This window comes from Phacochoerus africanus, chromosome 11 (assembly GCF_016906955.1).
Source record: "Phacochoerus africanus isolate WHEZ1 chromosome 11, ROS_Pafr_v1, whole genome shotgun sequence".
Classification (NCBI taxonomy): Eukaryota; Metazoa; Chordata; class Mammalia; order Artiodactyla; family Suidae; genus Phacochoerus; species Phacochoerus africanus.
In genome coordinates, this window is record NC_062554.1 from 51348924 (window position 1) to 51363864 (window position 14941).

Genomic DNA, 14941 nt, shown 5'->3' on the forward strand with positions numbered 1-14941 from the left:
ACTTCACCACAAATGCATTAATCAGAACCTCTGTGGGTACAACACAACCATCAATAATTTTAAGTGCTCCGGGTGATTATAATATACACCCACTATCGAGAACCATGGCCTTAGGGTCTGAAATCTGTTGAAAAATAAAGAGCAAATTCCAGATACCTAATGACAACTCACGTTATTATAGGAACTGAGTTCTTGAAAACAAAGACTAAATGTGTATTATTATTTTTTACAGTCCCCTATGGAAGTTGTATTACTAACTTCTTCATCTTTCAGATACCTACAGAAATTGTCTTGTAACTCAGTGACACACCTGTAACTAACATATCACCTTGACACTGCATCACCTTGAGAAAAGTATTCATAGGCTCACATTCAGTGAATACTTAGGACTTGCATGGATGACAAGGGAATTTCATTTCTGAAGCAAAATACATCCCCAACCATAAGATGTGAAATATACTGCTTCTTACCTATAGGGTGAGGGTTCTCAAACTTGAGCATACATCAGCATCACCTGGAGAGAGTGTAAAACACAGATTGCTAGGCCCCATCTTCAGAGTTTCTGAGTCGACAGGTCTAGGGCGAGGCCCAAGAATTTGCATCTCTGACATCTTCAAATGGTGCCAGTGATGCTGGTCCAGGGACTACACTCTAAGAACCGTGGCCTAGGATATTGAGAACCATGAAAGTGGTAAAAGGTCCAGATCTTGCCCCCTTTGTCCTCTCATCTCCATGACCTTTCAAAGACCCCGGATCTGGTCTTCCTCCCAAAGCAAATAGCAGGATTAGGGGAGCATTCATCAGGAAGAAACCTGGGATCGCTTATCTGGCCCCAGCAGCTCAAAACCAGCTTCACCTAGGAGTGCAACATGCAGCCTTTCACAGAGATCCTCTCTCCCATCCCCACAGAGCCCCCAGCCAGAGGAGAATGGCTACAGAAAATCACTCTACAGTCACAGAGTTCATTCTTGGAGGTTTAACCAGTCGGCCAGAGCTCCAGCTCCCCCTCTTCCTCCTCTTTCTTGGGATCTACTCCATCACCATGCTAGGGAACCTGGGCATGGTCACACTGATTTGGCTGAGTGCTCAGCTTCACACCCCCATGTACTACTTCCTCAGCAATCTGTCACTCGTGGATCTCTGCTACTCTTCTGTCACTACCCCAAAGATGCTGGTGAACTTTGTGTCAGAGAAGAACACCATCTCCTATGCAGGGTGCATGTGCCAGCTCTACCTCTTCATTGTGTTTGTCGTTGCTGAGTGTTACATGCTGACAGTGATGGCCTATGACCGCTATGTCGCCATCTGCAGACCTCTGTTTTACAACACCATCATGTCTCATCAAGTCTGCTCCCTGCTGGTGGTCACGGCCTATGCCATGGGGCTCATTGGCTCAACCATAGAGACTGGCATGATGTTGAAAGTGCCCTATTGTGAGCTCCTCATCAGTCATTACTTCTGTGATATTGTCCCCCTCATGAAGCTCTCCTGCTCTAACACCTATCATATTGAGATGACAATCTTCTTTTTGGCTGGATTCAACATTGTAGTCACTGGCTTAATGGTCCTCATTTCCTATGCCTTCATCCTGTCCAGCATCCTCCACATCAGCACCACAGAGGGAAGGTCCAAAGCCTTCAGCACCTGCAGCTCCCACCTTATGGCAGTTGGGATGTTCTATGGAACAACAGCATTCATGTACTTGAAACCCTCCACAGCCAGTTCCCTGGCCCAGGAGAACGTGGCCTCCGTGTTCTACACCACAGTCATCCCCATGCTGAACCCCCTCATCTATAGCCTGAGGAATAAGGAGGTAAAGGCTGCCATGCAGAAAACTCTGAGAGGAAAGCTTAATTGATGCAAATGTTATTTTTCCTTCTCAATTAAAAATCAACTTAAAAATAAGTTCCCGTGATGGAAACCAGTCCCTTCTCTGCATGGCTGGGTGATTGCCTCCTTCCTCCTTCCCTCTTCCTTCCTTCCCTCTCTCTACTCTCATTTCTGTTTGAAGCTAGCTGATTTCAAGTTGATGCTTTCATTTATTTGGGATCTGTTTCCTCTATTCTGAGCCAATTGATAAACTCTGTTTTAACAGTAGTTTGACACAAATTTTAAGCTTTTAGTCTCAGAAATAGAGAACAAACTAGTGGTAACTGGGCTGGTTGAGTGCCACGTCCAGCACTGCAGGGCAACGGGGAATCCTGGAAGAGGAATAACAAAATACACAGACTCTTACATTTAGAAAGTGAGGGACCAGGCGACAATCTGGCAATCTGCTCTGCAGAACAAAGATACCTAGGCTTTAGCCCATATGACTTTTATTAAAGAAGGTGATGAGATTATTATTAGCGGGATTAAGGAAGGTGACAAGATTAGCGGGCAGGAACAGGCATAGGCAGTATCAAGAGGTTATCTTCTTAGTGATATCAAAGAGAATATCCTTTTGGACATAGTGCAGCTGTTCATAGAATAACATGGTTAATGCATAAGTCCTTCTTTATCTTGTCTTTGAAGGAGACTCTACTTTAGAATTCTGTGTCCATAGGTATTTGCCTTCTGCAGAATTCAGCTGTTCTGTGGTCTCCAACATCTCCCCCTTTTTTATTTATTTGTTGCATAAGGACAGTCATTATAAATTTTGGGGTTTTTGGGGGGGTTTTTTTTGTCTTTTTTTTTTGCTATTTCTTTGGGCCGCTCCCGCAGCATATGGAGGGTCCCAGGCTAGGGGTCGAATCGGAGCTGCAGCCACCGGCCTACGCCAGAGCCACAGCAACACGGGATCCCAGCCGTGACTGCAACCTACACCACAGCTCACAGCAACGCCAGACCGTTAACCCACTGAGCAAGGGCAGGGAGCGAACCCACAACCTCATGGTTCCTAGTCGGATTCATTAACCACTGCGCCACGATGGGAACTCCTATAAATTTTGATTGTAGGGCGTTCATTAGGTTTCTAGGGACCAATCCATGGTTCTGCAGACCATGTCCACAGCAGGTCTCCAAGGTGAACAGTCACATTCTGGGGGTGGAGGTCGGTCTCCATCTTCCTGGGAACCTATTAATCCAGTGTTTTTTTTATATGGGATGGGGCGACAGTCCTCTCTTCTGTAGCTACTTCCTGCTGGTTAGGGGCGACGAGTACTGAGTGGCTGGACATGGTAGGTTCCTACTATGGATGATGGGAAGAAAAAAATGAGATTAAACAGAGGTTTGGAATTTAGATTGAAGGAGGAGTGTAGTTTTAAATAACAGCAACTATTGGTCCTTATACATGTCACCTTTCTGTTGTTATAAGAGGACACCTTTAAAATGTAAGGTTGCAGCTGCCAGCTGATGCTGCTTTGAGAACAGCTGGTAGCATCAAGTCTGACAGGGCACATAAACCTTAAGTTCTTAGCAATATAAAGACTTGTCTAAAATTACTCCCATAATATTTCCTACTATTACCTTGGATGTCTGTCCCACAGCTGCTCCATTCTGCCTTTTATTTCTAATGGCCAGTGCAGATGATGATTTCTGGTTTTCTAGAAAAGAGAAGATGCAAGAATTTGGACCCATGAAATCCTTACCTAAAATCTAATTATCTGAGGGCCTGTTCCGTCAGTTTTCCCAGAGCATAGAGTGCCTCATTCCTGGTTTCCATGCTAAGTTCTACTCAGGGGGTGCTGCAGGTTGGCAGCTGCAGTAGCTCATGTTTTACTCCATGTAGAGGCTGATGCCAAGTGCCAAGTTTCAGTTCACAGTGCTCACCCATGGTCATATATTCTACCATAGTTTGGGAAGGCATATCATGACCATTTCATCCCACGGTGCTAGGAATGAATATTCCCAGATCAAGCAAAGATTTCACTGATAAGCAACGCAATATACTGCTACTGGACTAGGCCTTATTAACAGTAGCCAAAAGTCTCTGGACCACCTATCTTCCTAGTCTATTATGGTCCAGGAAAATATTCCCTCTTGTTGCATTTTCCCATATCTAGAGATCACTGACCTCATATGGAACTGTATATCATTTTATCAGAGACTCAGCTACAAATTCAGCAATGTGAGAAATAGCAATTTTGTGAAAACAGTTAATAAAATATAGATAGCAGTATTAGTAAAGTCATAATCAAAATTTTAAGTTAAGAGCTTAACTTAAAATTACATTAGATGAAAATGTATTTATGGTCTGGGTCAGCCAGGTGAGGGGGTCCCACCTAGTAACATCAATAATAAGAGCCTTGGAGGGGAGAAACCCACCAGGGTAAATCAGAAGTTAAACAAATAACCATACAAGTCAGGTGACAGTCTTGGGTTAGTGAACTCCTTCTGATGTTGTCTTCTTTTTGTCCATGCATTGGTGTTTTTCTTATTAGAGTCTTATTTTAGGGTGAGTTAGAAGTTCAGTAGTTCTCTCCATAGACTAGTCCAATACAGAGGCCCTTCTTAAGTGAGAAATATAAATTTAAGAGTTAATTTTCTTCACCCCTTCACATGGCACTTAAGAACTCCTGAGAAGAAACTTTTTAATCTAGGCTGGAGACAAGCCTTTAAATGATACTTTTCCAGAATGTATATGTATTCCCCTGGTTATCATGGGACGTCTGATATTTGCCCAGAGACAGATTACACCAATCAGCTTCAGAAACAATCTTAGATTATTTTTCTTAATAATTCAGTTAAAGTTTATAATAATGTAACATAGCGGCAAACAACTATTAGGGAGGTGAGTTTTAAACAGTATAAATAGTAATCTTAATATACAAAACTAGAATATGAATCAAAGCACTCTTTTTTACAGTTACCCTCATTTTTACCAAATATAGCCAGATTAGGACTGTAGAAAGTCTTCCCCAAATGGAAAAACACATTTTCTAAGCATTTCTTTTTCATTATTGGGATTGCCAGGGAACTGGGAAGAACCAAGCGGCCGTCTTGGATTTCCCATAGCCCTGACTTAAGAAAACCTTTTTTTAATAGAGCCCATATCCAAATTCAAATTTTGCACTAGCTTACTTTTAAAATTAGTTTACTGAAATTTTCAACTAGCCCCAACCATGCACAAAATTCTTTTCTCATTGTCCACTTCCCACAAACCCTCCATCACTTTCTGTATCCCTATTACTCTGTCCCCCATCTTTCCATTCAAAATAACAAGCTATAAGACAGACTCTTCCCTTTTAATAAAATAGTTACATTCCTTTATTAAACCTAGGTACAATAAGGTATTTTACTTAATGTTGATGACTCTAAAGACATGTCTATATTAATTAGATCAACAAATATTAACATCTAATAATGAATATCAAATACTGAATATTTTCCAGTTCATGTGAACCAAAAATTAGTTTATGTTTTTTCATAATTTATGTAAGTGCTTAATTTCCTTTAAGGCAATTAATTAGAGCTCTTTTATGGATTTATTTTGGCAATGCCATACATATACAACACAAAGACACATACAAACAAGCAAAACAAAGACCTCATATTTTCCATTCTGAAGCTTCAGGTATGAATAAGGTACAAATGTGTAAAACAAGGCTCTTCCCTGAAACCTTAAAGCCATGTCAAGTAAGACCAGGAATGGAGTTTGTGGGGCCTGTTCTAATTTTTGTAGTTTTTGTCTATTAGGGGAAGCCTGGCTTATAAAATGGACTTCAAAAGTGGCCTGTCCTTTTATAAAGCCAGAATACCTAATGTAGCATTATGTTGACCCTATGCTCCCAGTGTCATTCATTGGAAGTCGCATGTCAGTTGGTCTTCCTCCATGCCACTGTTTCACACACCTGCCAGGAACCCAAAAAAGTGTAGTAGCCACTGTTTCTGGAAAGACACAAGCATAACCTCTTCCCCAAGTTATTAAAGGATCAGGGCCTTTCCATGCATTTTCCTCAGGTGTTTTCCAGTATACTAATGGTGAGGTACCAGGAATAAGCTGGCCATAGTGCCTTTCCATGGGCATTATTCTTTGTTCACTACAGGTGAAAAAATTTAAAGCAAGCAAAGCTTGTCTTACTAATCTTGTGGGAAGGAGCCTTCTTGTTCCCCCTTTTGTTTTTTAAGTTGGAGTTTCAATTTATGATGTGCTCGTTCTACTATAGCTTGTCCTTGGGGATTATAAGGGATGCCAGTGACATACCCAATTTGACAAAATTCAGCAAAAGTCTTACTAGCATAAGCAGGACCATTATCAGTTTTAATACGCTGTTAAAGGCCCAAAACAGCAAAAGCTTCCAAACAATGGTTTTTGACATGTCGAAAGGTCTCACCTGCCTGAGCTGAGGCCCATAGAACAGAGGAATATGTGTCAACAATAACATGAACAAATTTCAAATGACCAAAACTATTAATATGAGTAACATCCATTTGCCATAGTTGATTACTTTTTAGTCCTCTAGGATTAACTCCATCATTGGTAGACACTTGGGCTAAACTTTGACGTGATGGACAAGATTTAATAATATATTGGGCAACAGCATGAGACAGACTAAACTGTCTACGCAGCATTGCTGTGGGCTGATGCAGAAGTGCATGTGAAGCACGAGCAGTTTAAAAGATAGAGGTTATAAGCTGGTCCACCTTTTGATTACCAACATGTAAAGGACCTGGTAAAGAAGTATGAGAACGTATATGAGTAATAAGAAATAGTAATGTCCTCTGTCCGATAATTTGTTGTGTGCAAAAAAAGTAGCTGAAATAACTCTACATTTAGTTCTTTCAATTTTGCTGTTTCTAGTTTTTGTACTAATTGTACCACATATTGAGAGTCTAAAACAATATTACAAGGATATGAGATTATTTTTAAAACTTGTTGAACAGCCACTAGTTCTGCCTTTTGAGCTGATGTGTAAGAAGTTTGTATAATTTTAGTAATATTTGGACCTGAATACCAGCTTTACCATTTGAAGATCCATCTGTAAAATAAGTAAGAGCTTTAGCAATAGGCCATGATCTGATAACTTTTGGAAATATAAAAGAGGTCTCTTGTAGGAATTTTTTAAGTTTATTTTTGGGTGGATGATTATCAAGTTCTCCTGTATATCCAGCTAAAGCCTTCTGCCATGGCAACAAGGTTTAGAATAAAGTTTCTCTCATGAATTTATCTAGAGGGACATGTATAACATTTGGATCCACTCCAGTCAATTGTTTAAGACGGCGTCTGCCTCAGATAATAATCTTAGCTATGAGGTCCACATAAAGTGTTGCCGTTTTTACTTTTTGATTAGAAAGATGGATCCAAATGCCAAACTGTGGCATTTCCTGAACTAGGACTGCTGTAGGTGAATTTATGGAAGGCAACATGATCAGAATAATAGGATTATCATAATCAATAAGTTGCAACTATGCCTCATTTATTTTTTCCTCAACCAGCTGTAATTCTTTGAGGGCTTCAGGAGACAACAGTTAGGTAAGGTCAGGAAGTCAGGATCACCCTTCAATGTTTTAAAAAGATGAGTTAATTGATTTGTAGTAACTCCTAAATAAAGTCATAGCCAATTAATATCTGCCAATAATTTTTGAAAATCATTTAATGTATTCAGTTGTTCCCTGCGAATTTGCATTTTCTGTGGCCGAATAGTGTGGTCTTCTACCAAAGTTCCTAAATATTGAAATGGAGGGGTCTTTTGAATTTTATCTGGGGCTATAATAAGCCCTTTTTTATTAAGATATACTTCAGTATCTAGCAAGATGTTTAAAAACTTGTTTTTCTTTTGGAGCAGAGAGGAGAATATCATCCATGTAATGAATAATGTAGGCTTTGGGATATTTAAGTCTAACAGGAGTTAAGGCTCGATCCACAAATTTTTGGCAAATGGTAGATCTGTTCTTCATGCCCTGTAGCAATACTTTCCATTGATATGGTTCTTAGGCACTTTGTTATCTAAAGCAGGAATAGAGAAAGCAAATCTGCGTTTATCTTGAGGGGCTAATGGTATGGTGAAAAAACTATCTTTTAAATCTATAACAATTAAGGCCCAATCTAAGAGAACTGCAGTAGAAGACCAACCTTGTTGCAAGGCTCCCATAGTGTACATTGTTTTATTAATTTCTCTTAAATCATGTAATAGCCTCCATTTACCTGATTTTTTAGGAATAGTAAAAATAGGAGTATTCCATGGGCTGTTAGTTTCCTCAATATGTCCTGCTTGCAATTGCTGAGCTATTAGCTCATGTATTTTAGTCAGTTTCTCCTGAGTTAGGGGCCACTGATCTACCCAAATTGGGTCATCATTAATCCATTGTATAGGATCTGCATGGGCTAGCAAGAATTTTCAATGGTCCCTATTAAAAATCCTCATCAAATCCTATTCCATGTTTACTCAGCTTAATGGGCAAGTTTATAGGTTCTTTTATGCCTTGATTATTGTTTCCTAAACCTGTTTGTTTCTGATATCCTAATTTTTTCATTAGTTTCCATTTTAGGGAAGAATCATTAGAATTGCCACAATAGACATCCTCAGTTGTTAATTTAAGTCTCATAGCAGACAGATCTCTTCCCCATAAAGTGAAGGGTATATCAGCAAACCTAAGGTTTAAAATAACCCATTTTTCCTTCTGGCCCCACCCAGGAAAGCATTGCTGACTTTGATGGACAGTAGTTGGAACTCCTAATCCCCTCAACTTCATTTCAGGGGTAATTAAAGGCCATGTTGGATGCCAATCATGACAAATAAGGAAACATTGACTCCAATATCTGTTAATCCCCTTATATTTTTTCCATTAACCTTAATAGTCATTTGTGTTTGTTTAGTTGTGACTTCCTGAGTCCAAAAAACCTTAGAAGTCCCTGAACTTCCAAATCCTGATGTTCCCCTTTCTTTCTGGCAGCTCTGTCCTATTTTAAGATTTTAAACAGTCAAACAATTTTCATTCCAGGTTGCAATGTATGTATGGTTTCAATTTCACCATTACCTTAATCGCTCCTTGATAGTTTGCATCTATCACCCCAGGCAAACTTTCAAGGTTAGGCCATTTCTTCCTATAATAAGGCCTATGGTGTTAGGAGGAAAAGGGCCATAGATTCCAGTTGGAAGAGCCTGAATGCCCTGTTCACATATTAAAACTGCTGCTGTAGTGCAGAGTAAATCCAACCCTGCACTGACACTGCCAGGAGTAGCCCTTTTAAGGGATTGGATTCCTATTCGGTTTGAGCCATAAATGCCCTCACTGGTTGACGGGCACTGGAGTTGTTAATGGAATGCCGTTTTTTTTTGTTTGTTTGTTTGTTTTTTATAAGATTTTTTTTTTGTCGTTGTTGTTGTTGTTGTTGTTGCTATTTCTTGGGCCGCTCCCGCGGCATATGGAGGTTCCCAGGCTAGGGGTTGAATCGGAGCTGCAGCCACCGGCCTACGCCAGAGCCACAGCCACACGGGATCCGAGCCACGTCTGCAACCTACACCACAGCTCACGGCAACGCCGGATCGTTAACCCACTGAGCAAGGGCAGGGACCGAACCCGCAACCTCATGGTTCCTAGTCGGATTCGTTAACCACTGCGCCACAACGGGAACTCCGGAATGCCGTTTTTGATGAAACAGACGTTGTTTAGCCCAGTGATTTCCTTTCTGACAACAAGGACATAAACCAGAGTTATGACTAGGTCCTGGAGATGATCCCGTTGCTAGGGATGATTTCTCTTTTAATTGAGCTTGACATTCTCTCTGAAAATGTCCTGTTTTTCCACAATTAAAACATTTCTTTCCTGAGCTGCTAAGCATTCCTTTTAATGCTGCAGCATCTTGATACACCTTAATAAAATCAGAGATGCCTCCCAAATTTCTTACAGGGGCCATTGCCCTTTTACAGTCTTTATTTGCATTTTCGTATGCCAATTGTTTAATTAAAATATCAGCTGCCTGAGAATGTGCTACTTGGTGACATACCCGCGCTCGAGTTAGTCCACAAACTGTGGGTAAGGCTCTGTAGGGCCTTTGAAGACATTGTACAAAAGATCCTTGTGGATTTCCTTTCTCAGGAGTTGTCATCCATGCTCTTTGGGCAGCCAGGCTCAGCTGCTCATATGCCCAAGGATCTGTAAGTCAGTTGTTTTGCTAAGTCGAGAAAAGGGCCAGTCCCAACCAACATTTCAAAAGTAATTGGAATATTGTTTCTTTGATTTAAGCAAGCCTGTTCCTGACAAAAATCTGAAAGGCTAGACTTCCAAATTAAATAGTCCCCACCATCTAGAGTGGTTTTAGCTATCATATGCCAATCCCATGGGGGGAGCTGAAGTGTCCCCATACTTTCTACCATACTCATAGTAAAAGGAGCTGTAACTCCATTCTGTATTACACTCTCCCAAAGAGCTTTAAGAGCTTTAAAATCAAAAGAGTTATGCATATGGATATTTTGTCCTGGGACTTGAGGATTGGGGGTAGTAGTTTTAGGGCATGCTAAAAAGGTCTGATCTTCTAAACTCACAGATTTTAGGGCTGATTGAAGGGGAGTTAATGTTTCCTCCACAGCTACAGGCTTATTTAAACTCTCATCAAGAAAGGGATCAATCTGAGGTGGAACTTTCCCTATGCTCCTGCAAGGGTTCCAAAGCATGTTTTACTAGTCACCACATAGAAAAAAAAAGAAACAGGAAGAGAAGCCCCAGACCGATGGGCACGCTTTAAATTTTCCCCCACAAGATCCCAACATTCTGGGTCCACAGTACCCTCGCTGGAAACCAAGGGTTATATTTGATCACAGCTTCTAACAATTCCTGTATCTCAGACTCTGTTACCTGAACCTCTGACTGTCTTAACATACATTTAAGCAGTTGAATATAATGTTTAGTTTAATGTGATTGATTCTGCCCCATTGTTACCTGGTTTAAAGTTTCTACTTGCCTACTCCCAGTGGCAACACTGTCGAGTGCAAGGCTACCATCTCGCCATCTGTAGTTTTACCTTTTCCTGCTCATGGCAGACCTTCTCTTCCGGCCCCACGTTGGGTGCCACTCTGCTGCATCCAGTGCTTCAGGGCAACAGGGAACCCTGGAAGAGGGATGGCACAGAATAACAAAATACACAAGACTCTTACACTTAGAAACTGGGGGACCAGGGGGCACTCTGTTCCTCAGAACAAAGGCGCCTAGGCTTTAGCCCACATGACTTTTCTTAAAGAAGGTGATGAGATTATTATTAGTGGGATTAAGGAAGGTGACAAGACTAGGGCAGGAACAGGCATAGGCAGTATCTAAGAGGATATCTTCTTAGTGATATCAAAGGGGATATCCTTAGGGCATAGTGCAGCTGTTCATAGAATAACATGGTTAATGCATAAATGCTTCTTTATCTTGTCTTTGAAGGAGACTCTGTACTTTAGAACTCTGTGTCCATAGATATTTGCCTTCTGCAGAATTCAGCTGTTCCATGGTCTCCAACAGGGGAAGGGGGGAAAAGATAGGGGTGGGAAAGTAAAAGGTACAAACTACTACCTATGAAATAAATAAACTGCAATGATGTATTGAACAGCACAGAGAAATTTACCCATTATTTTACAACAACTTTAAATGGAGTAATTCTAAAAATATTGAATCAATTTTGTGCACAGGAAACTAATATTTTGAATCGATTACACTATAATTTTTTATAGTCATTATTTTGATACACCTCACAAATGGTAGGTACTATTGTTTTCCCCCATTTCATTGTGGAAGCTTGGTTTAGTAAATAAACAACTGAAGCCTGGAATTGAGCATCTTCTGGTATTTTGTTAGAAGTGCACATGTGGGGCTCCTGCTTCACAGCTACCAAGTTACTGGGCAGGGCCCAGCAATCTGTGTTTTATTTTTTTGTTTTTTTTAGGGCCACACCCGAGGCATATGGAGGTTCCCAGGCTAGGGGTCTAATCAGAGGTACAGCTGCCGGCCTACACCACAGCCACAGAAACACCAGATCCGAGCTGTGTCTGTGACCTACACCACAGTGCACAGCAATACTGGATCCTTAACCCACTGAGCAAGGCCAAGGATGGAACCTGCAACCTAATGATTCCTAGGCAGATTCGTTTCCACTCTGCCATGACGGGAACTCCAGTAATCTCTGTTTTAATGGCCCCCCTGATCATTCTGATATACATTAAAGAGTGGAAACACCTCACAAAAATGCTTTAATTAGTGGAAACTAATTCACATCTATGGCTCTAACTATAAGAGGATCTGGGATATGTAATTTTCAGCTTGTTAACCTGATCAGAAGGAGGGTGGAGTGGATATTGAGAGAGCCCTTCCTAAGTGTCTACTATTTTTCCTGACCTTTACTCAGCAAGAGATATGACCTCTACCACTATGGATCCCCTCTAATTAGAAGAATATGCAGAAAAAAAATCTTTGTTGTCTAAAGGTAAGAAAATGTAAAGCTAAATAAACTGGTGAATTTGACTCTATCAAAAATTAGGATTTGGGAGAGTTCCTGTTGTGGCTTAGCAGATTAAGAACCCAACATATGGAATGGATTTACAATGAGATCTTGCTGTGTTGCATTGAGAACTATGTCTAGATACTTATATTGCAACACAACAATGGGAGGAAAAAGTGTGTATATATGTATGTGTAACTTGATCCCCATGCTATACAGTGGAAAGAAAGAAAGAAACAAACAAACAAACCCAACATAGTGTCCATGAGGATGTGGATTCGCTCCCTAGCCTCACTCAGTGGGTTAAGGATCCGGTGTGGTTGCAGGCTGTGGCATAGGTCAAAGATGCAGCTTGGATCCAGTGTTGCTGTGGCTGTAGTGTAGGTCTCAGCTGCAGCTCTGATTCAACTCTTAGCCCCAGAACTCCATATGACACAGGTGTGGCCATAAAAAAAAAAAAAAAAAAGGATTTTTGTTCATCAAAGGATACAACAGATAGAGGTTAATTGTAATATCACAGGATGGAAGAAGAAATCTAACTAGCATGTATTAGAAACTCAACATCAACAGAAAAAAAAAATGCAGTGTATACAGAACAATTGACAAAAGAGAAAGCCTAAAGTGCCACTGAGCATATGAGGATCTGCTCAAAGCAATTACTAATCAGAACAGTGCAAAATAAAACAAGATATCTCTTTACACCCACCTCTGTGCCAGTAAATAGGTCAATTGTAGTGGAAACTTTGCAGCAGTTAGGAGAGGATTGGCTCTAGGCTGTATAGCAGAGAGCTATAGCTCCATGTGAGCAAAGTAAGAAAGATAATGAGATATAAAACTCAATATCATTTGCGCATATTTGAATTACATGGACACAAACCAGAAAAAAAAATGCATTTAGAAAAAGAGGGCGTGCCTGCCCTTAACATTGTGGGGCCTAAGGAAAGACTTTCTAAATATTTAGAAGTTAAAAATATCATTAAAAAAATGTTAAATACTTCTTCCTACCCTGATGGATATACCTATATTACAAGCTGGAGGGCCAAGTCCAAATTTGAAAGTTCAGGGAGTTCCCTGGTGGCCTAGCAGTTAAGGATTCGGCATTGTCACTGCTGTTGCTCGGGTTCGTCCCTTCCCAGGAACTTGTGCATGCTGCAGATGTGTCAAAGAAAAAAAAAAGAAAGAAATTTCAGAATTCTAAGAATTTCATGCCATAGCACAATCCTAAAGGAAGGCTCTCCATGGTCTCTATGCCCCTTGCCCACAGCCACAGCTTGCCCCGTCCACTTCTCACTACCCCCATACTGTCCCACTCCACAAGAACTCGGTCCATGTCCCTGCACACAGCCATCCTTCACTCTCAGAGTGAACACCCAGCTGTCTGGTCTCCCTTTAGCGAATGGGGATGGGCCTTGGGAAGAGCATTAGAAGCAGGTACAAACCCTTGGATCTGATCACCCCTTGGGGCTGGGTACTGCCAGAGAAGGGCCGAGGACAGGGACCTCCCACCAAGTCTGAGAAGGTTACTGTGGCTGCTGTGCACAGAGGTGACCCTGTCCCTGTGTTTGCCAGTAGCCGCTTCCCTCCCCAACTGGCAAGTCCCACAGTTGAGGTAAGATGTGTGTGTCCCTCATATTACAGTTTTGCAAAGCATCTTTTTTTAAAGTGAATTCAAATGTATATGTTGAAGACCATCTTTGTGGGACTTCATATTAAATTCAAGATGAATTTTATTTCAGCTTTCTCAGGGTAGTGTTTTCCCTTATTACGGGTGGCATAGTGTTTTCCTAAAAAGAGGAGAAGGCTGTGTGAATGTGTGTTTCATACTCATTCATTTTTCATATCCTTAGAAACGAAAGAAATAGGTTCTGAAATGTGTCCTCTGAGAAGTCCACACAGCCGAAACCTCAAAGAGTCTCCTTTTTTGCCTATAGATATCAATACTGTATTGTATGCTTAAAATTTTGAAAATTGGGTGGATCTTATGTTAAGTGATCTTACAATAAATAAAAAGGACAGGAAGAGACTTTTGAAGGTGATAGATGTGTTTTTGGCATTGATTGTGGTGATGGCTTCACAGATGTATACTTATCTATAAACTCATAAATTTGTATATATTAAGTACAACTTTTTGTATATCTTATCCTCAATAAAACGGTTCTTTAAAAAAAAAAAAAAGGCATCTTAGAGTTCTGCTGTGTCGCAATGGAAGCAAATCCAGCTAGTATCCTTGAGGACACAGGTCTGATCCCTGGCCTTGCTCAGTGGGTTAAGGATCCAGCTTTGCCATGAGCTGTGGTGTAGGTGGAAGATGCAGTTCGGATCCTGCATTGCTGTGCCTCTGGCGTACGACGGCAGCAGTAGCTCCAATTAGACCCCTAGCCTGGGAACTTCCATATGTAGCAGGTATGTCCCTAAAGAGCAAAAAAAAAATTTTTTTTTTAATTTAAAAGACATCTTGAGTTCCTGTCACAGCTCAGTGGAATGGAATCTGACAAGAACCCATGAGGACGCAGGTTCAATCTCTTGCCTCACTCAATGGGTTAAGGATCTGGTGTCAACATGCTCTGTGTTGTAGGTCACAGAACTGGCTTGGATCTGGCACTTGCT

At 40.9% G+C, this 14941-nt stretch overlaps 1 protein-coding gene across 1 annotated transcript; it reads left to right on the forward strand.

Moving 5' to 3' along the window:
* Positions 1 to 898: 898 nt before the first annotated feature.
* On the forward strand, positions 899 to 1858 carry LOC125111602 (olfactory receptor 8A1-like). Its single transcript, XM_047753604.1, has one exon. The coding sequence runs from the start codon at positions 929 to 931 to the stop codon at positions 1856 to 1858; it is 930 nt and encodes a 309-aa protein (XP_047609560.1). The 5' UTR covers positions 899 to 928.
* Positions 1859 to 14941: the final 13083 nt, after the last annotated feature.